At 40.1% G+C, this 27,215-nt stretch overlaps 1 protein-coding gene across 4 annotated transcripts in view; it reads right to left on the bottom strand.

Annotated features, from left to right (window-relative positions):
* The window catches only part of GYS2 (glycogen synthase 2), a 47,399-nt gene extending 22,222 nt beyond the window's left edge, over positions 1–25,177 (bottom strand). The window contains exons 1-6 of one of the 4 annotated variants that reach the window (XM_037388074.1): positions 24,637–25,119; positions 22,892–22,915; positions 15,105–15,286; positions 12,107–12,298; positions 11,068–11,253; positions 672–816 (exon numbers count right to left, since the gene is read on the bottom strand). In XM_037388074.1, the coding sequence (XP_037243971.1) occupies positions 672–816; positions 11,068–11,253; positions 12,107–12,298; positions 15,105–15,286; positions 22,892–22,915; positions 24,637–24,757 (850 nt within the window). In that variant the 5' untranslated portion in view covers positions 24,758–25,119. Of the gene's footprint in view, positions 1–671; positions 817–11,067; positions 11,254–12,106; positions 12,299–15,104; positions 15,287–21,166; positions 21,335–22,891; positions 22,916–24,636 lie in introns of those variants that run through there. The other 3 variants (XM_037388076.1, XM_037388075.1, XM_037388077.1) reach the window with 3 other exon arrangements.
* Positions 25,178–27,215: the final 2,038 nt, after the last annotated feature.

The following is a 27,215-nucleotide window of genomic DNA, read 5'->3' as shown; positions in this document are numbered from 1 at the left end:
CAACTTATCATGGTTAGGTCCTAAGATCACGATGACCACAACCACACTGCTACTCCTAATTGTGAGAGATATAGTGAAACAAACCGTATTGATTTACAGCTTGTTTTTTGCCTTCTCATTTCTTTTTAAGAGATTAAATATTAAGAAAGCATTAGCACTGGAAAGTAAAACTCATCTAACATTCTGTTTTGCATATGAAACTTCTTGCTACATTTCTAAACGAATCTATCACTCACCTCTAGCAAAGCAACAAATCTTACACCATAAAAGCTGATGAAGTGTATTACAAAGGTTCCAGCTTCTGCTTTCATCAGTCGACCAGACTATAACACCATCACTGGAAACCCTGCTACTGACAAAACTCCTGAAGCTGAGATGTCCTGGCAAAGAAAGCCTAACATCCGTGGAGTTAAACTAAGGCTCTCCTGAAATGGTACTGAAAACAGTTAAGAAATGGTGCCAAACTTGATTTCTCCTGGAATACATATACTACTAGTTTCAAGTGATACTATCTGCACTTTGGAAAATTTGTTATTGTCTGTAGTGTAGCCAGACATACCTATGTATGTACCCTTGCTCTTCATGTTTGTATACCTTTCTCTGTTATTCTCATTCAGTCTAAGGAGATGTAGGAACTCAGAGAAAATATAAGAAAATAAATCAGGTCTTACCAGGATTTCTTTTAAGCATATGTTCTGCTTCCACAGCTGTTATCTGTGAGACTGTGGTGAACACATGGGCACAATGTACGGAGGCCCGTTCCATACAGTACCGATGGTAAATCTGTCTCTCTCCTGCTTCCTTGTCAATGTCAAACTGTTAAATAATAAAACAAACAAACAAACACACCTGTGTGATATGCTTATCAGACTTACCACCACAAAGAAGGTCTGTTGCATTAAGCTTGATTTCCCCAGGGAATAAGAATCATGTGATTATGCTGCTGTTTTGTCTTTCTAGTTTTTGAACCATTTTATCAGCCTCAAAGAGTTTGAAGGGGCAAGAGATATCTCAGTTCCTGTATGTTTGTGAAAAAATGGCAGTTCTGCAGTGGAAGGAGATCTAGATTAATGATCCCATGAAAGGTAAGGATCTATGCTATTTGACCTGCTGGCTGGCAATACGTCATGCTGCGTCTTGCCTGGGCTTGTTGGAAAACTAGAGAGCAGGGAAGTTGCTGGTAACTGAAGGTATAGGGGAAAAAAGGAAAAATGAATGGGGATAGGAAAGAACCTGGGGACTGGGTAGAATGGTGGGAATCATGGGTAGGTAAGAGAGAAATGAAGTTGTGGTGGGGAGGTGGGATGTAAGGACTCAGTCACAAATCCTGAGGGAACAAAGAAAAATAGAAAATGAGAAATTTTCTGATATTTAGTGATATTCTTCCTCCAACTCCACCATTTTTTTGCTGTTCCTTTTACTTCAATTTGAACTCCATTAATTTCTAGAAGAAGGTGTAAGTTGAGCTGCTAGGTAAGAGTACCTCAAATACCAACATACTTCTAAATCACTCTTAATCCTTGCAGCTACCCTTTTTTTTTTTTTAACTGAGCTTGTGCTATCCTGATGGGAAGAAAATGCACTACACCTATTGAGCCCATGCTTAAAAGTTCGAACGTCCACTAATGAAGTCCACTGAAAAAATCACTAAAGTGTAGTCTAAGAAAGAATAATGTCTATGGGATGTCAGTGATTACATTTAAATTACCATCCTCTCAGCTTTACATGATGTTTCACCTCTGGGAAAAGAAATGCTGACCTCCTAAGGTCAACAGCATAGGCACCAAATAGACCGTGTGAGTTACATGGAGAATGACAGTGACTCTCAACGAGCTCTGTCATTATCACTGCCTAATGCTAGATGCACAGTCTGATTTTGATTGCATTTGAGCCTGTAACCCCATTGACCATAACAGATTTAACCATTATTATAAGCTTTGCAGACAGCACTTTCTATAGTTAGGACTATCTGACCTTTGCCACAGCTAGTTGCCTTTAGTACTTTAGAACTCAGTCAGAAGTAAAGCTATTTAGACTGACTTTTCATGCCAAGCCCATGTTTAATGTTAGTATAAAACATATTTTAAGAAATTTCAGCAAATGTAAACCATTTCAGGGAACAAGATTTAATCAAATATTTTTTTTACCTACATAAGTGTGTGTGTATGTATATATATCTTACAACCATTTTGCTAAGAAACTAAAGTACTTCTATCCACTGAGCACTCTAATTTTACAGTGGTGCTACACTGTTGGTGGGAAAGTGGCTCCCACTATATTCATTGAAAATGCTACCCTAACGCGACCAAAAAATGAGTCTTGAAAAATCTCAGCTGAAAAGTTCTAGAGAAACTCGATGCTTTCTTTTGGTACTGATGATCCTGTATGTCAAGAGTTTTAAAGCTTGCCAAAGAGATGTTTAGAAAAGCTAGGAAATATTTTTTACCACATAATATGCCAATCATTGTGATACCATTTTTCAGTTATATCATCATATGTCATATTTTATGCATTCCCCATGTGAACCTTGGTGCATAAATGCAACCATGTCAAAGATCTTTTCTCTAGAACATACAACTTGTTTGTTACAGACGTTGAACGGTAGAAAAAGCAAAGGGCAGGAGGGTAGAGGAAGAAGAAAATAAAGGTGCAATAATTTGACTCGGAGTTCCACAGATCTCTAGCATAATGCTTCGCTTACTCTAAACCGATTCATATACAGTTCTTAGCTGCGTGTTCCTCCTTTAATGGGAGAGTACCTTAATATCTTTGAATCTGATCTGTTGAAGTGTTGAGCATTCACATTTACATCTGAAATCCACTGGAGTACTTTGCACTGCTAACTCTGATAAAAACTCCCCTAAAAAAAATGCTCATGATATATCTAACTCCCTTCATATAAGTGTGGTGAACTAATTAACTAATGTTTCATAGATACCACTGACGAATACTGCAAAACAGCTGTAAAGAAAATCACAGATATGATCTTCAGAGCAGAAATCTTAATTACATATTGTAAACAGGGTAGGAAGACACATATCGAACAATAACAAAACCAAAAATCATGATTGTTCAACCATTCTATGCACCAAAGATATAAAATGGAACAGGTCTTTAGCATGCTGGGCAAACACACAAATGGATGAAGTACCACTGCACAGTCAAAACTATGCAATTTTTTTCAAATACATCTGACTGTGTTAAAAATAATGTTTAAATTGCAAACAGCAATCTTGATGAATTGTAAATAAAAACAGCAGGCCAAATTTTAAAAGCTTTTTGTTCTCTTTTCCCTTTCTTACCAAGAAAGAGATCTTTACAAAATGTTATTAAAAACTAGATTTGGGGCATGTTCATTAACTGTAGATCGACACTCCCTGGGAGAAAGGTTCATAATAGGACTGTTCAAAGCATTATGGCTTATTTCTTCCTAGTTTTTTTTTTTTTTTTGATTGCATGAAGGCATTTTTCACATTTAACACATACACATATTGATGTTTACTTCTTCATTGTTATTAATTTTTTCATCTTCTGGAAACGGGGAAGATTTTATTTTGCACATGCTTGCATGACTTCTGGCGCACTTTTTCAAAGGTACACAATTCCATGTCTGTTAGTAAGTATAAACCAAGGTCACAGACTTCTCACATTTCATTTGCTCTCGCTCTCCAGCAATTTCCTCCACCAATTGGTAAAGGAAGATCCTGACCTTTGACGTCACTTAGTGTGGAGTAAGAACCCTCATTGTGCACTTCTGAGCAGGCCAGATGAGTGACTTCAGAAAATAAGCCTTAGACAAGTTGAAGGGCAGGTTAAATGGAACTTAATTAATGAGACTGTGCAGGAGACAAAATTAGTCCACACAGTGCTGCGCAAAGACAGCTGAGCTTGCTCCGACAGCATTGGCTCCAGAATTAGAAGCAACATGGGGCCTGGCACTGTATTGAGCCAATATGCTGCAATGAAGCAGAACACCGGTGCAGTTTGCTCTTCACCCCCAAGCCAATGTTTCTGCTCAGCAATCAGCTCTGCAGTCTGAATGCTTGACTGCTCTAGATCAGGCACCTGTGAACTATGTTCCACAGGACTCACGTTCAGCAAGAGCAAAGCCAAACCTCTGTGAAGTGCGTCATGCTAACTTTTGTTTGTTTGCTGTTATCAGCAAATGGGAACAGTAGCAAAGCCACAAATCAAAGCTGCGCTCAGGGGGAAAAAACAGTTTAAGTCAGATTAACTGTTTATAGAATCATTGAGTTTGGAAAAGACCCTTAAGATCATTGAGTCCAGCTGTTTCTTCCCTCAATGACTTTAAAAGACTAACAACTTCAATATCCATTTCCCTGTGAATATTCCACTGCTGTTCCCAGTGAGAATCCCCTCCTACTCTGACTTAGAGACCAAGCAGATTATAAGAATTTATATGATGGCAAGGATTATAGGGAAAAATGTCTCCCTTATAAGGCCGCTCTAATTTCAAAGCAAACCAGGAAGACGTTCTGCAGGCATAATGCTTTGGAGTAAAACTTGCATTTACTGCAATGCAATTCTGAGGAAATTTCAGCTTATTTCTGTCCTTTTTATGGATCCATTTGAAGAGTATAACATGTCTTAAAATTTGTCACATTAGGGGGCACAGTAGGTAATCACTGAGCCTCCCAGCATGATATTCTGTTTAACACCACTAAGATGATCTTGGAATGCAAAAAGAACACAAAGGAGCTGTGGGATACTGGTGTTACGTTTCTCTTGGAAACAGAGAACAGTCACTGAAGTAATGAATCCGAATCAGACGTTCCTACTTCAAAATGACAGACAAATTGCAAACTATTTACAACAGAACAAGAAGAATCATTTGGGAGTGGAAAAAAAAGAGGAAAGACTATACTAACTATGCAAGTACTTTTCTGAAAGACAGAAAAATTACTTGTCAGAGTCTGCACACATGCTCTAGATACCGATACTAAACTATGCTTTCATAAGGAAAAAAAAAAAAGATGATGAAAGCCAATGGAAGTTAAACCAAGAAAAATTCAAACCAGAATTACAGTATGTAGTTCGATAATGAATAACTGCAACACCTCTGCATAAATAACATAGAATCCCTTCACCATCTGAACCCTACCTCAAGGGTCAATGTTTTTGTAAGTAGTTTGTATCTCAAATAAAAGGTATAGGTTTGATGCATAGCTTTGCCATGCCAAAAAGGAACAAAATTTACACTTCCTGGCTTAAGTCAGATTTCCATTAGCTGCTCTACTAACAAAGCGGATCAGCTTTGCATAACAGTGAGCTCAGTGACAGTCTTGACAATACTGTACTAAGTGGAACGAGAGCTTGTGCTCCTATATTGTCAACATAAAAGCTCTTGACTGTTCATTTTCATTGGGATTTTTAGCACTTTTCATTTTAGACTTCTTGTGATAGAATTCTCCACCACTTTGCAGACTGGATTCAGCTGCGCTTGTATGAACAGAATGTAAAATGTTGCTAGGTCTAAATAAAAGAGTTACACATTGGCAGAGCAACCTTATATAAGGAAAAAGGCAATAAAGAATGAAACTAATATTTTTTCTTCTCTTTAGAGCATTTTTTCCATTATAAATCCATGATTTTTCCATTATAACTCAGTGATTTTTAAGTAATAAGTATCAGAGGTTGAAACCTAAAAACTTCTTCATTATGCCAGTTCCACAAAAGCATTTCAGATTGTCACCTCTCAGAGGAAATTCCAGATTAGATCATTTGCCAAAAAGGCTGTTCCAAATACAGCTTTCTATTCACCTATGAACTAGCCTGGACCATCAGCGTGTCTCAGTCAATTTATGAAAGGTGTTGGTCTATTTAAAACCCTAGAGGGATGAAATGAAACAAAAAAAAAAACCCCAACTTACAAAAGTAGAATAAAATTAAAAGAAAACAACCCCACCTAAATAAGTCAGTCCTCTTAAACAATTGGGAAAGGAATAAAAGTTTAACATTCTTGATCTTCAGCTGAGAAGTCAGTTCTTCCTGAAGAGAAAAAGGTTCCACAAGCTCAGAACTTTTTTCACAGACCTTCCTGTCTTCTGGATTAGCTACTTCGGTTCAGTTTATCTTGGCAACAAATACAACCTGACTGTCACTGCTGCAAAAGCTACAGTGGACATGGGGACAATGGGGGAAAAATGCATTGCTGGTTGGACTATTTAGTTCTATAAAACTTCTTCGACTTCGTTAGGTATTAAGCTCATAACATACTCTGCTTGTTATTGAAATTAGGGCATTGACATTGGAAGAGTTCAACCCAGTAAGCCAGGGTTAGCAGTCCCTGACCCAGCCGTTCACCCGGAGTTCTTCAAATGCTTAAAAGTAGATAAAACTATCACACACTGCCTGTTACTATGCAAGTCACCTTCTGTTTTGTTCTTTTTTTTTTTCCTCCCTTCCTTCCTCCAGTATCAGAGTGAATTAAATGTGAATTGAAGAACTAAAACACACACTGAACAGCTGTTACATGGTTATGGCCACAGGGTTCCTTAGCTCAGACATAGCTCATCTGTTGTTTGCTACATGCTGCTGAGGACACAGCAGTGTTACCTCTGGCACTCACTGTGCTCCTGTGCACACTGTTAAGGGTTTAACACCCAGGTTTCCACTGGAGCAAGAGGCAGCTAAATTTCTCCTGAGTTAAGGCTGTAAGAATATAGTAATTGTATAATCTCATATGCTGTATAAGAACCAAGATCCTGTCTCTGATCGAGGCAAAGAGCAGATGGCTCGGGAGGAGGTCAGGAATCAGAGAGTATTACAGTCTTACATCCATAGTGCACCCTCCTATCTTCCAGGAACCTACAGCTCAAATCTGCTAGGTTGATTAGCTTTTCAGTCCCCCAGAAAATTTCCTCTTAGAGCTTACAGGCTGACACATGCCCTCAGCTCATGAAACAAAGACTTTTGGTAGCCTACAGTTAAGGCCTCTATGTGATTTAGGGAGTCTGTAAAGAATCATGCATCACACTGTGGCAACCCTTCACTAAGTCATTCTTACCTTTTCCCCAAAAGACTAGTAAGGCTGAAGGTCAAGTTTTCATGGGTCCAGTGTTTATGAGGCCTATCAGAAGACCACGTGGAACCTTCCCTTCCAGTTTTACCACCTGACAGGGGCTGGTGACATTGTTCACAGAAGTGCTAGCAAAACTATCAGCCACCCTGCGCTGCACAGCCCTTTGCCTGATCATTGATACTGACCTTCACTCCAAATAGGTTTGGATTTGGGTCAAAGTATTCTCTGGTGTAAAGCTACTGACCTCGTTGGCTTACTTCAGAGAATACATTTGTACCCTCTATACTTGTGCCAATTGGCACCTATTGAGCTTTGCTAGGAAGGTGAATTAAAGTGGCATTTCCAACTTGGAATCCAGAGAAAGAAAGAAAATCTCAGTGTTCCTTTATATTTTTTAAAGGGATCTTTCAACTCATTTTGTATCTTCTGATCCTGCTTATCTACAGTAGTGATTTGACACCGAAGTGGAAGAGTGTCACACCGTGTGGCCAGCAGGTACACATGGATGCACATGTGTGTGCAGAGCAGGCAGGGCTGATGGACAGTGGAGGACCTGAGAGCGTGCTAGCGTCGGGGCTAACAGGAAACATTATAGGGAGGAACAACGCACTGGTCACAGACCCCCAGGGCACTATGAAGGAGAAAAAGGACTGTGAAGATGCCAGGTAAATATCTTATCAGTCATCAAACAATCATGTTGTGGCTTTGCCTGTGGATCCCGTTGTTAAAACCTTCAACATCACAGGAAAGCACCTGGCCTCAGAGAGCTGAGTAGAGCTCTCTCTAGCAGGTGTTCTAAGCCAGCTTTTTGTGGACTGTGTTGGGGGCTAGAAAAGAGAACATGAGGTTTCCTCTTCTCTGTAGGAGCTGTACATGCCCAATTGCCTCTAAGCACAATTAGGCCATACCCTTTCCTTTTGCACTGCAACCATTTTTCTGTGATATCTGGCACAGCACATAACTACAGTTGCATCTTTCCCACCTATCTCAGCTGCTGTGCTTAAAGCTGGTGGAAATTGTGTTCTAACCATAAAATCAGGATCAGGAGAGAACTTGAAGTCAATTACTATTACGCTTTAAAGGACGAAAAATATGCAATAGCACTGCAACAGGGAAATTAGCTATTGTACTTTGGGGTAGGAGGTGATGACATGCCCTAAAAACATATTGTCTCATCCAGAGACTAAACATTAGGAAGCCCTGGAGAATCTTCTTCACTGGAAAAACTGGTTGTTTGACCTGAATACTTTACTACTAGAAGACAGCAATGAGAATAGCCTCTGAAGTCTTAGCTATATGTATAATTTAATTACTGTACTCTACATCAACCTTTCATGTTTCTCAACTGACTTTTGGGCCAAGTTGAACTTTTTAGAGCCAAAAGGAGCCTCATTAAGGTATCTGGTCTCTTTACTAAAAGTTAACTTTGTCAGGAAGAGCTTTAGTACCCTGTAAGTACGTCAAACAGTAGTATAACAGCTTGGCATCCTTTCCTCTATTAGCACTTCTAAATGTCAATCTCTCCCCAGGGGGCATAAAGCATTATGGTCTAGAAATCCATAAGTTTCCTCCCTTATTTACACCACTTCATTATTATACTTACAACTAATAAATGTTTCATTTCAAATATTAGAATAAAATCTGAATATAATTTTCTGTATTTGTGACATAGCTGATAGGTACCAATATGACTTGTGAAGCTTTGCAGAAGGATGGACAGTACCTGATGACATGAAGTTGGCCGTGTCATGTATGAACAGTAAAAATTATATTAATAATATGACTAGATTATAAATATATTAAAAAATCTGTACATCTGCTCTAAGATCATTAATTTTTCTTTTGAGTACACAAACAAGGGTGAGGCCCCCAAAGTTATGAAGAGAAGAAAAAGTTGCTTTTTATAAAAGCAGACTATTTTGCCTGACTGCTTAGATCACCAAATAAACCAAAATACCAAACAAACCAAAATTTTTTAGAATGTCCTTTAAAAAAGGAAGGCAAGGTTTTGACACAGTATTTTTAACATCAGTTTGTAAAACAGTCAACATCCTTTTTTGTTTTTTAAACTCTAATTTCTTATTCTAAATGCCCTCCCCAGCCCTTTTTTTTTTTTTTTTTTTCAACTATAGCCTCCCTACTAGCAAATTACATCTAAGGCGGCAAGGGCAAATAAAGTTACTGCTGAAAAGTCCCCACTTTCTCAAGTGTGAAACCTGAAACCATATGGTTTCAGTTCTTTCAATCTAGCTCTCTCCAGAGAAAAACAATTTAATGTGACTTTAAAGCTAGACTTTGCATATATACACATAAGATTAATATGGGGAGAGTAGGAATGTCCAGATTTCTAGACTGCATGACTGGGTTATTCATGCTGCCTCATTAATGCACCTAACAAACATACCTAAATTAGGAGACTAGTTTTCCTGGGTGATAGATGAGGACAGATCTTTCAGATGGCAATTTGAGGATGCTTGCCTTACACTGCCCTCTTCACAATCAGTGTAACTCCACTGATGATACAGGGAGCCTAGGAGAAATAGCCACCTATTATTACCACAATTATCTCATATTGGGCAGAGAGAATTCCCCCTAAACACTACCATGTGCAACCTTTACGCATACGAGTAAATGAGGAGAGGCAGTCTTTTACTGTTAGTGTGTTCAGTAGATTCAGTAGTTGCTTTTGGTGGGAAAGAAAAAAAAAAAGTGGAGTAAGATGACTTAGGAGTAAGAATGACTCTTTCCTTGAAGTACAAGGGAATGGCAATCTATTCTTTGCTTTTGAATAAGGCCAGTAACACACTTCTACTTGGGCCTTAGCTTTGGATGACACTGTTCCACAGTGTGTCAAGCTTCAAACATCCAACTGAAAATTGCCAACAATTTTCTTCACTGATTTTAGCCAAGGAAATGCATGGACAGTGAACAAGGCAATTATTTTAGCCTTTTAACTACCTGTACCCTCAGTAAGTGCTGGAATGCAAAAAGGTCTTGAACTCAGTTTGTCTGTAACTATACTAGAAATCCCAGATCATGTAACGTACCTCTGCTGAAAGCAGGGCTAAAGACATCTGGGCCCTTGAAACGTTGGTTTCTGTTATGCTTGGAGTGGAAAGAGAACAATGAAAACCAAAACCACTAGACAGTTTACAAAAATTCCAAGAAACAGATGTAGGTTGTTTGAACCCAGAAAATACTTCCTACATCTGCCAGTTAGAAATTAAGCCTAAACCAAAAAGCTTGAAATTAAAAGGACTTATGACTTGCAATAATTAGGTACTAAGCTGGGGAAAGAAGAAAAAAATAAATGGAATTCCAGGGTAATTTCAGCAAGAGAAGGGCTGCTGGCTATGTTTCCTGCTTCCTTTCATTAAGAAAGAGAGCTGTGAGGCTGCACCTGAAGTGTCAGATGATGACTACAGCTGAACAGGTTTTACATGCACTGGTTACTCACACTGCTAACAGTAACTCCCAAACCATAGCAATCAACTCAAGCAATAAATGCCTTTCCTGAACACAAAGGGGAAGAGTCTCAAGGACACTTGACTTGCAGTGATACATGGGGCCCATAACTCTCCCCTTGCTTTTGAAAATATGTCTGAAACCTTTGAAAAGAAGGTTAATATTCTCTGTTGGCAAGCCTGTACTGCTGAAATATTACTCCATATATCAGTGGATTGGACTAAGACGCTGATTTGACTGGAGGCTGAATTAATTTCAGTACTCTGCAGTGCAAACCTGGTAAATCAAAGTTCATTGAAGGTAGCGCAAGTATTCTAGACTTCACTGAGCTTTAAGACCTGCCAGATGACACAAAGGCACTCATACCTAGGCACCTCATGGTCTTACAAACACTGTTGCTTCTGCTCTGGAACCGACAACCTATCACTCAGCTGTGGGTCAATCATAAGCAATCACACAGAAATAAGAAAATACAATATAAGGTGTAGCACAGTAAACAGAAAAGGACCCAGGAGCTAATTAGCTGAAAAAAAAGGAAGAATGAGGAAAACATCTCTTACCTGGTCAAGATTGTTGTAAAAATCTATACTGGCTGCACACAGGTATCTCCCAAGCAGAGTTGCATGGGTAGTAAAAATTGTGGCAACAGGAAGTTTCTGAGATCGAGACAGTATTAAACCCACTCCTGCCTGCCACTCATGGAAGTGGGCAATTACATTGGGTTTGTCAGCAAACTGACAGGAAAGCTGAAATTAGAAAGAACATACATGAAACACATTATCCTGCCCATTGTTCCAGCCCCAGAAACCTCTTTTTTCCATGCCTTCTTCTGTGTGCTTGCTCTCTTTCATATGACAAAGCAGTGCAGTGTTTTAAGTGGTCGTGTGTCTCGATTCCCATCAGCCCTAATCCTTAGGCCAAGAATCACATGTACTTACTGGTGCCTCAGTACAGTATCCTTCCTAGAGTGTTGGGGAGCTCTGGCAAGCAGTCACCCTTTTTTGTTTTAACTTACTCTTTTGCTCTTGAAAGTCTTGTTTGGATAAGAAAATCATGAGCACCTATGACAGATTATTCTACAGATTAACTCTCCCCTCCTCAGGTGGGCTGTGGAAGTGTGACGTGTGAAGTTGCAGTACTGTAATTCTGTCTATGTTCCCTGTACAAGGTAATAGCTAATCACTGAGATATGGCTTGACTGGCTTCAAGGACAGTTTGTGAGTGTGACAACTTTACTACCAACTGCTCAACTAGAGAAGAAAAAAGGAATTTGAGATCCTACTTGTAAAGAGCATCTGGGGATGGATGTTGAGAAGAAACAGAGGGGGAAGTGACAATAAAGACACAGCACATTTCATATAGGACAACCGCTGCCATCATTGTCATGTCCCACCCCCCCACTCCCCTATTTTCCTGGAAAAAAACATAGTTAAATGACCACTTGAATCTTAAGTTTTTAACACAAATTTGATCTACATCAGGTATCAACTTCCTTAAAATCATAGTTTTCGAACTGGAGAACAAGAATCATATCCCAAAGCTTTTTTTGCCCTGCTAACAAGGCTGAGGTTTGAAAATATCTAGATTTAAAAACTTTACCTCTTTTAAAAACCAGGCTGTTAACGATCCAAATATCACAGCATCATTGGCTTCTTGGTCATGAAAAGGGATCCCTATGTTGCTGACATCCCAAAATTCACCTTTCCACCTGTCCAGATTCCAAGCTGCTGCTCCTATATCGAACAGTAAGACATATGGGCTGCCCTCTATCAGCCATCTTCCAAAATAGACCTATGGGAAAAAGGCAAGGATATAAGCAGAAAATGTTAAAGTGAATGTCAAGGCCAGTTAGCATAAATATTTTCATCCATCAAATCTTAAGTATTTTACATAAGGAATATGTGAACATAGTCTTACATACTGAGGATTTGTGGGTTTCCTTGCAAAATACATGGAGTAATACTGGATCAAAGGCAAGGGCAAAAGGAAACTACAGTCTTTAGGAACATTTTGCTTTTACGACTTTCGTTTTAGATTTTCATTGCAGTGTTAACTTTCTTCATGAAAAATAGCATAGGAAGACTACACTTGGTTGAATAATGAAGTCATGTTCTTATTGAAGTATCTATGCCACTTTTGTTCTTATTAAATTACTTTCTTCCAGTCAGATTTGTCACCAGTTTTCTCCCATTTACACAAGATTACTGCTGACAGATTTTGGAGGACTGGTGCTTGTGACCTGTACCTACCATGACATTTCCTCATTCTGCCCAAGCAGCACAGTCGATGCACTTTGGCAGAGTAGAAAGAACAATCTGAAGGTGTAATAACAATTAAAACCACATCAGCCTAAACATACAGCTTTCCTGCTTTATCTGCATCAGTATAGTTAAACACCTTTTAGAGTATTTAGAACTTTAATTATATAACCTACCTTGCCAGCCTGCTCAACCAGGAGAGGAGGCTGAACTGTCATAAAGCAACACAATGCAAGTGGGCCCACTCTACAGATTGTACCAGTCTGCACAGTCAAATTATTTCACATTAATTCTACCATCAAAATGACTGTAGCAGCAGAGACATATCAACTGGCAAGAAGAAGGTACTATAAGGAAGCTAGTGCAGTTTACACCCCACGTGGAGGAATCTTTTTATGCCATTGTTCAATCTCTCTTCATTCACCAGCCCCTGAGACCTCAGGGGTTAAACCCAGCCCTTACACTAGAATGGGCTGAATAGAGCTCAGGTCTCGAAAACAATGAGATGAAAGCTCCAAGATCTGTTTGCACAAAAAATACCTGATGTAACAAAGACAGGTGCGTAAAGGAGGATCAGCTCCTTATGTACTCATTTCAGGTTATCCAGGTTTCTTATTCAGGAAAATAAGGTTAAAAAGCAGGGAGTTTGTGTGAATGCAGACTTCATCTAGATAGGGAGTCAGGTTTCAGCCAGAAATACCCCTGCCATGAGAAGTTTGGAAGGTTCCTAGGTCCCCTAGTGTAAAGGGATCCATTCTGATGCATAAGCAAAATCCAGACATAAATGTTAATAGGATAAGCACTGGAAACTAGAGCATCGTTATTAGAGATCAAAGCTATACTTGACGTACCTGGGACAGATTTACTGCTATATATGAATGCTCCAACAGCACAATGCACATGTTAGGCTGGCAGAGCTGGCTGATTAAATTGAATATATTGCTGGAACAGCATGAAGTGTATATATAGCATTGCAATTAATCTGCCCCACAAGTCTTTAGCTGTTTTCCATACAAAGGAGTATTGCACAGCTTGCAGACATCTCTTTGTAAGCAACAGGCAACATGGAAAACTTGATCAATCACTTACAAAAATCTGATTAGAAATATGAAATGGAAGTTAGATTAGACCTTTTAGTTTGAACCTCAACCTGAACAATGCAAGCATCACATAACGTTAGTGCCCCCAGCAGACACTTTCCAAAGCTGTGGCACATAGATATTTGACAATATACTTCTACATAAGAGGCAATAGGGCATTAGATCTCACTAACAGCAGAACTGCTGTTGCGAAGGGACATAACACGTTGCCAGTGCCACAGCTAGTGGCAGTCCAAGAACTTTATGAATTTCTACATTAAAGTGTGTCATGCCCCTCAGCAACAGAACCTTGTAAGAATGCTTCCTTGCTGCTGCCTCTCGATGCATTTCACATCTGTTAGGCACACACTTTAAGCAGACAATTTTTCCACCTGCAAACAGCATCTCTGAGAGACTCAGTGCTGAATCAGAGCGAAGGTTAGTTCTAGATGTCTGATGAGGACTTTCAAGAAAGGAGGTCAGATTTAACACGTGTTATCTTCCACCCATTTTCAGGTAATCAATTGTCCTCCAGGTTGCAGCTGCTTGCAGCTTAGTAGCTTGCCCATCAGTACAGCAGATTCTATTCCTTGCAGCAGATCACCTTTATAGGAAGAAGTTTATGTCTAGTTTATTGTTGGAGAAACCGAGTAGCAGAAAAGCTATGAGGTTTGACTAACATCACGCAGAAAACACAGCTTAAAAAGTGAGTAGGAAACACAGATGAATTCACTCCTTGTGCTATGGTTTAATATCTCTTCCTAGGGAACAGGCAGCTAGTCTCATTGATCTGAGGAAGCAGATTCTTTGTCAGTTGGGTGCTTTTTCTTAATTCCACCTGTGATTTGTCCCTTTCTAGCTTTCAACTGAATGTAATGTAACAAGAAAAATTGTGAGCTAGTGGAAAACTGTTCTCTCTCTAGCACAAGAACACCAAATGTAAGGGTTCAGTCAAAGTAAGGTCATATATCTACTGAAATCTCACTGTATTTAGAGACCAGATAAATCAGTCATTAATCCAATTAGGCAGACTTGCAGATAAATGACTGTTAAAACCTGTAATTGGATAAACTGCTTCTTCCTCAAAAATAACCTTTAATGAATTGACTCTGCTGTTCTAACAGTGGATTCTGAGCCCTTCCCATTGTGACATTGACCAGGACTGCTGTGTCAAGTGGAACAGCAAGAGCATTAACCAAAACTGTAATCCCCTCAGAGTCAGCTTAGTTGCCCTGGGAAGCAGTAGAACATCTGATTTACCTGATACCCTTGGCTTTTCATGGTGTCCATTGCCTTCTTAACTGCCAGGTGTGGAGGCTCACATGCTTCCACCTGAGTCTTCACATTGTGCTCAAAATAGGGACCAACCAGAAAATAGTTTTCACCCCATTCATCTGCTGTAGTTTTAGCTTTTGTCTGGATCACAGTGTAAATGCCTCCCACTGCAAAAGAAGATCACAAAGAACAAAAAGTAGAAAGCCGCACAGGCACAAAGCTCTGGAGTAAGCTCCAACCCACCTGTGGATCAGATACACCTCTAGTTAAATCACTTCACATAATCAGATTTTAAGTGAAACCCAGACTCTATCAGATAAATAGAAGTTCAGTCTCTCAAATGGAATCAGAGCTTCATGGTTCAATTGAGAAGTATGCACTGATGGCAGACTGTGTAATTCTTAAATGACAAATTAACGCTTTGCTTACTCCTGGGTGACTGCTTCCCTGAATTTCTCCTCTATTCTCAAATGGGCCCTTTCTATCCTTTACTGTTACTTTTATCTAGTCTGTGATTTTTTAAATTTTCTTTTAGGTATTCCAAGTTACACCACAAATGTTCAACAACTGTATTATTTTATTCTTATGTTATTCCTCTCTTTTTTGATTGTGAAAACTTTACACTCAGATTGCGGGATTCAAATCCTGGGGCTCATGCTTCCACTCTGCCATGCCTAATCTTGATTCTACTGCAACCCAAGCAAGACTTCTGCTTTTTTATTGCAGCAATTATAATTTTCAAACATAGTTTGTGATGTGGAAATACATGTAGTGAGAACTGAGCTGGCACTTCCAGTTTGTTTTACACAAATCACTGAGAGAAGTTGAGGGGCTTATGGATTTCATTGACTATTGACTATAAAAAAATACTCTCAAAGCAAAAGGTGTCATGTTCCATTACCATACTGAAGAGTTGTTAAAGTTGGAATGAATGTAACCGACACTGCCAATATAAATGTCTGCAGCACCTTCCACCAAAATACTCTCCATTTTAAAAATAAAAGCAATATTAAAACGTATAAGGGAATGCAACAACATCCCCTGACAAGTCAATAGAGATCTATCTAGTCTTACACATGGTATGCAAGATTTACTTAGCTGCTCTTCCTCACAGTTTTCCATAGCCAGCCCTGTAATTCATGCACTGGCAGGGCAACCTTGCAACCCTGCTTTGCCACAGGACCCATGGTACTAGCCAGTAGGCATTCCACCACCACAAATTCAGAAAATTGTGCATCCTTGAGTCCAGCAAGTGGAAGGGAAGGCAAGGGAAGAGAAAATCAGAGGTTAGGTAGCTGCTGTACATCAGAGACTAGTATAGCTCCAGTGATTTTAAAGCATGGTAAGATAAATGAAGCTCAACAGGTTCAAGCAAACAACAACAAAAAATAAAATAATAGGAAGGGAATTAGTGTTCCTACACAAAAATTTCATCCTCTGCTGAATTTGGTAATACTCCAGCCAAGAAGCTGTGCTAATTACATAAGCATCAGCACTGAATGTTGCCAGTGATCGACAGCAGGTACTCCAGACTTACTTTTTTAAAGGTACTAGGGTATCCAGAAGTGCCAATGCACTACATCCAATTACATATGGCAAGAATCTTGAGAAGTTATCTGAGTCTCCTTAAAAAAATCTACCACAAATGACCACTATTTACAATAGAGTAGCTGAAGTTGCTCAGCACTTTGGGACATTAGTTCCCCGATTAATTAAAGTGTATCACCTGACAACGATAAAAAGCCGCCTACCAAGCCTAGTATCTTGCATCCCTGAGAAACTGAACAACAGACCTATGTTTTTAATTCTGTTCCTAGAAAAGAAATTATGCACTTAAAATCCTTTTGTCTAGAAATATCTCATTTGTTTGGGATGTTGGGAGGATCCCTAGCCCTACTATTTTTATGTCAAGATGTCTCAGGATTCTAGGTATTTTTTAAAGAAAACCAAATGCAATTCCAATCTACCAGCTTGCTAAATAGAATTATTACAATAAATTATTACCCTACGCAGTAATTCACGACCTAAGGAGACAAGAATCTTACAGATATATGATCCTAAATCAAGCTCATAGGTGAAGAGTTTCACATCATGTGGACATGGAAATGCAGAAGGAATTTTATGCATAGGACTATTCTCCACTTCATTAAGACCAGAAAGCCAAGAACTTATAGTCATCGTACTCTTCCATGCCTGCTCTGGACAGGGATTTAGAGAAGTGACACTATTATGTTCCCTTCAAGTCTGTCTGCTCACAAGCTGAGAAAGACTACTTTAATAGCTTGGATTCAGATAAACATATAATTTTAATGATATGAGACCAATCAGAATGTTCAACCCATAAAGTGGTACAGTTACAATGACACGTCTGTTCTTATGGAGTGGTAAATACATTGTACGAGTGTAAGGCACTTCAACATGGATAAACTTGGAACTTGATAGAAATCTTAGTCATTAAACTAGCTGGTTTTAATTGGCAGAAATACAGAGCTTATAATAAGGGAGGATTTTTGTGCAAAGCAGCCTGGTGACCCAGGGAGAAAAGAAAATATGTATTTGCAAGATGAACAATACTAAATAACGTGATAAAGCTGTATATGAGTGGTGCAAAGCTCTTTCCCCACTATCACAAGCATGGAGATCAGCCTCTTTTATAATGCAAGGCATTCAACATTGGAATCGGCAAGGTAGCAGAGTTTCCACAGCTATTTAATTTTAAGAGTAATAAGAAAGCTGCAGCTCAGAAGCTGAGTAAAGCCTGGACCTTCCTTTCGTACAGCCCACAGCTGAGTTTCTTTTCACAAGGTTTTGCTTAGGATCACTGTGTGTCCTGAAGCATGCCCTACCAAAGACGTATGGAAGGCCTGTTCTAAGGGAAAGAGTAGAGACCATGCTGTGCTCTGCCATCATAATCTGTTGCACAGCAAGGTAAAATCATTTCAGTGCACTGATTTGCCCAAAATGCAGTGAAAAGCACTTTCACAAGACAGTGAAAAGACAAAACCAAAAAAGAGTGTGTTTTACAGACTGTGAAAACTCTTCAGAAGATAACTGTGATAAAAGCTCTGGGTTACCAGGTCCCAAAACTTGCTTTTGTCTTCTCTGTTACTGTGGAAATATGACTCACAAAGCATGTCTGTGCATAAGCTTTAATTGACAGGGGAGGGAAACTGCAAGTGAAACTATGTATGTGGGAAGTGTTGAGCATAACTTAAAAAAAGACATCTTGAGAAGAACAGAGCGATGTCTAGAATAATGCATTGACTTTTGAAATTACACTTTTCCACAGCAAATTCAAGAATCACATTATATATCATTAAGATATATCTTATTTGTCTGCTCAGTTAACTTCGAATATTCCCAGACAATGCTTGTGCCAATAAGCAATGCATTACATATCCTACTGGGTAACAGAGTAAGTGTTTGCGTATTTACTTGGAGCCTAACAGAATTCTCAAATTACTTGCAGCAATTTGGTAAACCTTATTCTTCTCTACTATGATGGTTTAAGGTCATATTATAAACAGAAAACCTTTCCAAACAACAGGGAAGTACCAAAACACCACGATGTCGCAAGCTTCTGTATGCTGCCTCTGAAGTTTTGTACTTTGAAACAGGTTTTAAAACAAACAATAAAAGGCAAAATGAGAAATAGATGCAGAATCAGGAGAGATTAGATCCAGAGAATTGGTTTGGATCATCACAAACATGGAGACTTAGCAGTAAAATGTGGATGCAGGGCTAGTTTAGTGTTCTGATCTCCATTAAAATGCTTTATTCAAATATTTTAAGTTTTAATAATTTTTAAATGTCCTTGAAAGGAAAATATTTCTGTTATTTCTTTCTAAAATTTCTTTTTAACTTTTTTGCTAAAATAAAGGAAATAAATTTGGAAAGGAAATAAATCTTTTCCCCCATTTATTTCCTTTCCATTCTACCTCTTTTTCCAGGGAAAAATAAACTGGCATGCAAAGCAGAAGTAAAATGTTTGGGAAAGAAGGATTTTGTTCATTTAAGAGAAGTCTGACTGTTTTTTTTAGTGACCTCTAAAAACCAGAAGAAGAAAACAATATATTTTCCCAGAAAATATTTCATAGTGTTATTTTTTAAAGTTTGAATGTTTTCATATACATTAATACCTTCGGAAAAATTCATAGTAGTGGTATCTGCATCACTCTGGCCATCATCTTTCCTCATTTCAAGTCCTGGTGGATTATTTCTTTTGTATATTTAAAATCCAAAAAGCAATTAGAGCCTTGCAGGGTAGACAACAGTACTATTTAAATCAAAAGTCTACGAGTCAAGGAGAGTCTCCTGATATATCACTACCAAGGACAACATTAGGTAGAAGCAGAGATCTAACTATGCAACTGGAGATCTTTGTGCAAGAAGTAATACGTAGATGTGCTCTTTCTGCTGCAAGCTGGTGTATGGAAAGATGCATCACCAATGCTTTTTGTTACCTGGTGAGGAAGGGCCTGCAACTTCCAGGGTTATCTAGGAATTGCTCTGACACAAAAAAAAAAAAAAAAAAAAAAGTCTTCTGGAGCTGCAATCCTTTGAGCAAGGAATTGCCAAAATTTCTCAAAACTGCAAGAGATATCCACCATTCATTTTACTTGCTCTGCCACTCACCCCACATTACAGAAGGGCAGAGGGAAGGAACAGCAGAAACTAAAAAGGAAGGAGAGATAGGAAGCAAAGCTATGGAGGCGAGACAGAGGTAAGTGGAGACTGTCAATGATTGCCAAGTCCTTCCCCGCATACCTTTGCTACACAGCAAGAGAGGATCGGGGTTCTCCCAGGGCTCTTCAGCATCTTTGCCACAGCCTGACCAGGGCCACTCTGAGGGCACTAAAGCCTTCCTGAAGCCCATGGCTGCCATGGCATCCAAGACAACAGCAGGACCCAAAGTGACTTCACTGCCACAGTTACTAGTTACATCAACTATCCTTTCACCCCTTCCCCTCAGAATGTGTCTCTGATCTATAGAGATGGATAAAATTGGGCTTGAACTTACTTTTTTCTAATGTTAAGTTGGAACTTTATTTATTTATTTATTGATTGATTGCCTGTTGAGATATCTGGGGATGGTTTATAGAATAAGGTTGTAAAATGTGTAAGGTGAAAAAAACCCAGCATCTTCAGCTAGCAGATGTTTTTCATGTATTTTTTGGCCACATTTGTGGCCAGGACTTAGCAGATAGTTCTCTAAATTCTGTGAAATTCTGGCATTCCAAACATTCTGAAATAATGCTGAAACACTGAAATTTGTGACAGATGTCCGCAATACAGAAGCTATTTCTGTGTCCATCAGCCCCAGTGCACAAGATTTCCTTTGAGATTGATTTGATGTTGATATATCACCCCACTCTAGAAATGCACAGAGCTTTGATGCTGTGCTTATGCCAAGTTTATGCCAGCAGATCCCCACTCCCCAAAGTGTGTTAGTTCAGGTGTGTCACAGATTACAGCATTCACCTTCTTCTAAGGAACTTTCATCATGGAAAGACATTTAATACAGAGGAGGTAAAATGCTGGTCCTACTGACTTCAGTGGACTTAGGATTTAATTGCCAAAAGTCCATATTTTCACCAGAGAAACTGTACATAGAGCTCTGATCCAGGGAGAGCTGAACCAAGGTTTGTTTTTAGCAGAGTCTTTGTTCCAACAGGGATGGGAAAATCTATTTAGGATTCATCTACCAGTGACTCTTGAGCTAATCTGTTCATAGCTGAACGATGATACAAGCTGGCTGTTTGCCCAGCATTTTTAAGTGTTCTATTTTCTATCTAAAAGCTGTTAGTAGTACAGCAAGAGATGCTAATCTAAATATTACTGGAATGTTTAAAGACTTCTTTAGAGAGCACAGACCAGATCTTGAACATTCTCAGCCTTTCTTATTAAAGTATCGGAAAACCCACTAAACTAGTTGACTGTTACTCTAACTTATAGAATTAGATTTCTTCCCCCTACCCAGATTGAATACTTCAGCTTTCAGTAGGAAAACATTTAAAAGATGTTAAAGAGGATGGAGCCATTTTTACCGTGGAAAATGTCCAGGATTGCTGCCATTACTCCTGCAATGGCTTTTAGCTGCTCCTGTTGATAATTTCCATCTGTGGAGTTTCAGACACAACATCTTCAGAGCTTGTAGCCACTTGGTTTATGCTCCTGTCCTTAAAGTTTTTATTGGTCTTCATGTTATGTAGGAAGGAAAACCAGTCATCTTTTTCAATGTGCACAAAGATATGACCAGATCTGTCTGTACTGGAGCATGGTGACCAAGAGAGAAGGGGAAGTGTAAAAAAATGCTGAGCTTCTCCATGATTACCAGCAGGTAATGTGGCACTGCAGTGCACTGAGGCCCTTACCTGTCTGCTTTTTTTCCCCCCCTTCTGCCACAGAAACACAGTAGATCCACTTCACAGTACAGGTCTTGCCCATCAGTGAAAAGCCAAATAATGAAAAGAAAATCTTGCAAAAGAAACTACACTTTTCTTATTTCTTTTGCAGGGGCCTTTCAGTTGGGGGAAGGGGGAGGGACACTGGCAAGTGAGCCTTTTTATTTCTCATTCTTTACTTCAGCTACCTTATATTTGCTTGCTCCAGACAGAGAAGATGAGAAGGAAGAGTAACTGAGATGCCGGTGCTTTCCAACACATATGTGAGGTTGCCACCTTGCACAGGCAACAGCCAGGACAGATATAAAAAGGAAGCATGGAGAAGCAAAAAGCTCTGCCTTGTTAGAGCATGTGTTAAATGATCTAGACTTACAGAAGAAAAGAAAGAGAGAGGAAAAAAAAAAAGAAAAAAAGACACACCTTCACTGTGCTAGCTGCTGAGAAAGAAGTATCTATTATTTCCAGAGCCTTATAAGTCTCTGAGCACTAAATTCATTCAACTGACTTGTCCTTCCCTACAGCTGCATCTCATGGCTCAGTACCAACCAGCACCACCAGGGAAATCCCAGTAAATGCTTGCTGCCAATGGGCAGCCTGACACATGAAGACCCTCTCACACTATGTCATTAGATGCGCTCCAATTTGCAGGACCCCTTCATCATCCTCAGGTTCTGAAGGAGAATATATTTAAGAGGTTCAGGAAACAGCTCAGCACCTGTAAAGGGCACTGTTTACAGGTGTGGGAATAGCTAGCCATCTGTGAGCTCTGATAGCACATTCTTCACATGAAAGATGATGTTCAGCCTTGTCATCACTGCCACAGAGAAACAGAAACCACTGAGAAGCAGCACTGGTCAGTGAGGAAACGTACCCATAACCAGGCAGCTAGTGATACGCACAAAGTTAACACGAAGGCTTAAACTCTCTCCTGTAGGCAGTGGCAGCTTTTACACCACTTCAGCAGTGCAAACCCACTTCATGCTGAACTACTCTGACACATCTTTGTATTGCCAAAAAGGAAGAAAGAAACCTTCACCTCAAATGCTCAAAATTAGCTTGTCAGGCAATAAACACTGGCAATGCTTATCTTTCCCTCTATATTAGAAACGTATACAACAACATTAAAACTAAAACACATAGCAGTACTGAATCTGTGTGGGGTCAAACTACTTAGCTGAATAAACAGTTCTTCCTTCTGCTAAAGGAAGCAGGAAACATACAGTGTAAGCTATAATTTCCTAAGCCTATGCATCTTCTGTGATGACTCTCCCTGTATTTTGTTGGCTATTCTTTCTTAAGAAACACAGTGCCCTAATTTCTTCCAAGAACTGTTTATAAAAGTTAGGTCACCAGGGAACAGTATCTTACCATGTGACTTAGACATTGAATTGCCTGGAAGAAATAGAAAAAAAACCTTCAGTATCAAGAATTTACCAGCAAAATAAGCTGAAATAGGCTTATTAAAGAGTTTTTGCACAGATATTTCCAGTCAAGGTTGGTTAACAGAGATCTGGTTCTAATGCAGAAATTGTTTGCCATGGCTAATTCAGTCAGCCCCATTTAAATATATGGGTTTGCTAAATGGTGTAATTAACAGCACCTCTTATTTTTAAACGAACTGAACAATTATTCACTCTCATAAATATTAATTCTCTCATAAAATGTGAGAATAATAAATTTTAGCTGTGTCGGTCAATTTGGCTTTACTGAAATCAGCAAGAGCTATATGGATGATTAAATTACTCACTGCACTTTGTACATACACAGAAAGACAGATAAATCTAAATTGTTGTACTTTTTCTTAAACATACTGTGTAATATCTGCAACCAGTGGGTCCAAATGACTCAGAAAATATGCATGTACGAGTCCGGGGATGTTAGTGAGAACACCTGAGTTTCCTAGGTGTCTGCTGCCATCTGCTTGCCAGTGCTTTCCTTATGCAGTCTACAAAAGTAGATGCTGCACGCTCCACGTTTTGACAGTAGTAAATTAACTCAAAAAGCTTGACTGAAACTACTGAAAAATAAGCCCACAGGGCTTCGAAGTGCAAAAGCTTCTCTGTACTACCTCTGGGTATTGATACTCCTCACCACCATCAAGAGAGCAATGAAAAATTGCACTGCAGTGCAGATTAAATACCAGAAGCTATTACAGAATAGTAATTCCAGTTTCACGATGGGTATGAACCCTAGCACTGTCTGTTCCTCTCACACACATTTCCCCTTTAGAGTTAAAATCTTAACAGATTACAGATCCCCTCTCCTGACTAATCTCTATTTATCTGCCAGGACAATAAGACACGAGGTCAATCATTTACTCATACTAACTCACTTTCGTGGCAAAAACGGAGCCTGCTCCCCCTTGGTGAACTACACCTAGCTGAGAGAGGATGATTTGATGAGTGAATTAGAAATGGAGGCAGAAAGATCTTTGCATAACGAGCAGTGTGCACTTTGCCTGACAAGCTGCGTGCAGCGAACAAATTTTCAATCTCTACACATGCACAAAGCATGGAGTCCCTGCCTGGCACCACCTGTGTTTGCAAAGACCAGTCCAAAAGGGTTTCAGCTGGCATAAAGACTGCTGGTCATTGACATTTATTTTGTGTTCAGTGGCTTCAATGCAGCTATGTTTATTTATACCTATTTCAAATTTGGCCTCTTCTCCACACTGCTTTAGCAGGCTCAAGGAGACTGCTAAACTACTCTGAATCTGACGATGTCTGTTTTACAAGTCACTTTCATATATTACACTCCCGAGTGAATCTGCATGGAAGGTAAAATATAAATACGTACAAAGCAACATCTATATATGCATACATTTGCATACTCAAGCATAACACTCAAATGTTTGTTTAAACAACCTATCGCTGGCGGTGAAACATGTAAAGACACACAGATGTCCTGACTCATCCCACATAAGCACAGGCAAATGCAGCCCAGACGTAGCATGCACAATTACACACGATGCCACATGCACTCCTTCCATTAAAACAGTTCTGCAGCCCACTTTTCCCCAATCGCCCCTTAATGCCTTTCTTGTCCGAGCCCTTCATGCCTCCCTCCACTCCTATGAAACCAGTGATACTAACTTCTAAGAGTGTTGTACATACCTTTGTTGGTAACTTCCCAAGAAACTTCAAAGAGCAACAAGTGCTCCACTGGTAGGTCTTCATCCTCCCACTGAGGAAGCCCATTAAGAGAATTCATGGACAGTGATCTAGCCAGTGGCATTTTCTTCAGCCCTCGAGTGCTCACCACGCAGACCACAACAGTCAGCAAATGTCCACTTAACGTAGCAGTTCTCTGCAGTTCTGGTTAGAGCAGTCTGCGGGTGTGCCAGGCTCCGAGGAGAAAATTATTCAGATAGCTGGGAGCTAATGGGTTTAAACTGTCTGACCACCAGCATTAAATTGGCTCAGTGAAATCCTCAGGGCTTGGGAAGCAGCTGCTGGTAGAGGTAAGAATTTAAGACTAACCTGAGAAAGGTCTTGACTGTTTTGGGGCCAGGATTCTTTCTTTTTCTTCTCTTAGAGGGAGGTAAAAAAATAGTTTTGAGCTCCTCAGCCACAGCATTCAGTATCTACCACCTCAGGGACAACTGAAGCTTGACAGTTGTAAATTCAGCACTGCCCTGAGCAAACTCCAGCAGGGAGGACACTTTTGAGTTCACCACCTGATTTGAGTCCGGCCCCTGGGTCCTCCCCTTGAGATACACCCTCCCATTAACACCCATGGATGTTCTTTTATCTGCTAGCCACTTAACCAGCTGGATTAGTAGACTTGTTCTCTGTGATGTCTCTTAGATTACTTACCAGGTTAAATGCTGTTACCTACTCTTGCTCAGTTTATTGGTCTGTAAGCACTAGTTTACTTCACACCCTTCCTCCGCAAGCAGCTCCAGCTGTGCTCCCAGGGCTCTGCCGCAAGCTATTGCCTTCATTCTGCTCCCAAGCAGCCCTGCAGCCCTTAGAGCTTTTACAGAGCGACAAAGGCTCTATCCCTACTTTGGCATGCACTTCGACCCTCCTTGCAGTCCTGGTCTCTGCTTTTCCACCTGTTTTCTCTTTTTCTATGCTGCAGCTCTTTTATGGCCTCTGGGATCATGTCTTCTGCCCAGGGAAACTAGCGAGTAGTAAGTCAGGGAACAGTATGCCCCTGCCTTGCTCCAGCACAGAGCTGGGATGCTGCAGGGGTACACACACATGTGCAGGCATGTTGATCCCTGACTTGCAGCCTGAGACCCTCAAAGCTCCACAGAGCAGCTGCCTGCTTGGAAGATGCTTATGTGCTTACAGGTCTGGCTGAGAAGCCAGCACTTCTGGGACAGCTGTGTAAATTGAACCCAATTCTGAACTTAGAGCGCAACCTGCCAAAAATCCACAGTTCAGCAGTGAGCAAAGGTCCAGGTGAGGTTCAGGGTGTCTCTGGCACTGTGGAGAATAATGTTGCACCAGCAGGCATGGACTACATAACATCAGAGAGGAAAAGGCTCTGAGCTCAAGAAGTCCAAGGCAGTTGGTTTAGAAGACAGGCAGCCCAGCTGCATGGAAGTCTCTTAGACATAACATAATACAGCTGAGCCTACCTTAATAGCTAACTATCCCCCAAAAGGTTTGCTTTTCTACTTACACTTCCCATGCCCTTTCTAGGGCAGTGTTCTGCTGGTTGGCTGGATGCCAAGTAAAAATGAATTCCAAATCAAATACAAGAATAAATGCAGTTTATTATATTACAATACAGTAAAGGAAAATAGCATGCAATATGATAAAAGGAAACAGTACTAGTTATTATGCACAATATGATAGAAGAGCAATACGAGCAAAACAAATCATTACTGCAAAGCTTTACAGAGACTAAGAAAGGGATGTGGCAACAGTTACCACCTTAACATCATCCAGGCTCACACTTTGGCTGGGAAGCCCCATTGCGGCAGGCACCAGGAGTCTCTCAGTAACTGGGAAAATTCCTACGTGGTGTGTCCACCCATAGGTGAGGCTTCTGACCCAGTCCTACAGCTTGCCCACCTTTGTACTCAGTGAAAAACAAAAAGAGTTTCCATACCTAGTGTATGCAAACTTTTAAGTTTATGCTAAGTGCAGGTGTGCACTATCTCATGATTCATAAGATTCACACACACCAGGGACGGTGGCCAGATGCCTGAGTGTGGTGGAGTTACCGTCATGACACAGCTGCACACAATATTTATTGTCTGGATGTTCCTGCTCATATCTTGCTTGTTCAGGGGGCTCAGGCCAGTCACTACCTGCTCATTAAAGTTGTCCTTGAGCTCCCTGAGCTCCCTGTCCAAGTTAAACAATTCCTAATTAAAGACAGACTTTTTCACCAGCAGTAATCAATTTAATACATTTTCACCACAGGCAATCAGGCCTATCCCTGAGCTGGTGGATACGGCTCATCGAACGAACTTAAGGATGCAGAAAAACTTTTGCCAAGTTAGGAGCCAGGGCTGTCTCGGCAAAGACCTGGCAGGAGGGGATGGATCATCCGGCTGGGAGCTGGGGGAGTTGGGAAAGGCGAGAGCAAACAGTGCCTTGCCTTTCCCACCAGCGGAGACCTGGCCGTGCCCTGCTGCTGCATGTGCATGGGGGAGAGGTTTCCCTTTCCCTTCCAGGTTAACTGGGAGGCATTACAGCCTGCCCAGGGAAGGATTCAGGCTTTTACTGGCTGG

Source organism: Falco rusticolus, chromosome 5 (assembly GCF_015220075.1).
Source record: "Falco rusticolus isolate bFalRus1 chromosome 5, bFalRus1.pri, whole genome shotgun sequence".
In the NCBI taxonomy this organism is placed as follows: Eukaryota; Metazoa; Chordata; class Aves; order Falconiformes; family Falconidae; genus Falco; species Falco rusticolus.
Note: the sequence above shows the minus strand (reverse complement) of the source record. Positions and strands in the feature narration are given on the sequence as shown.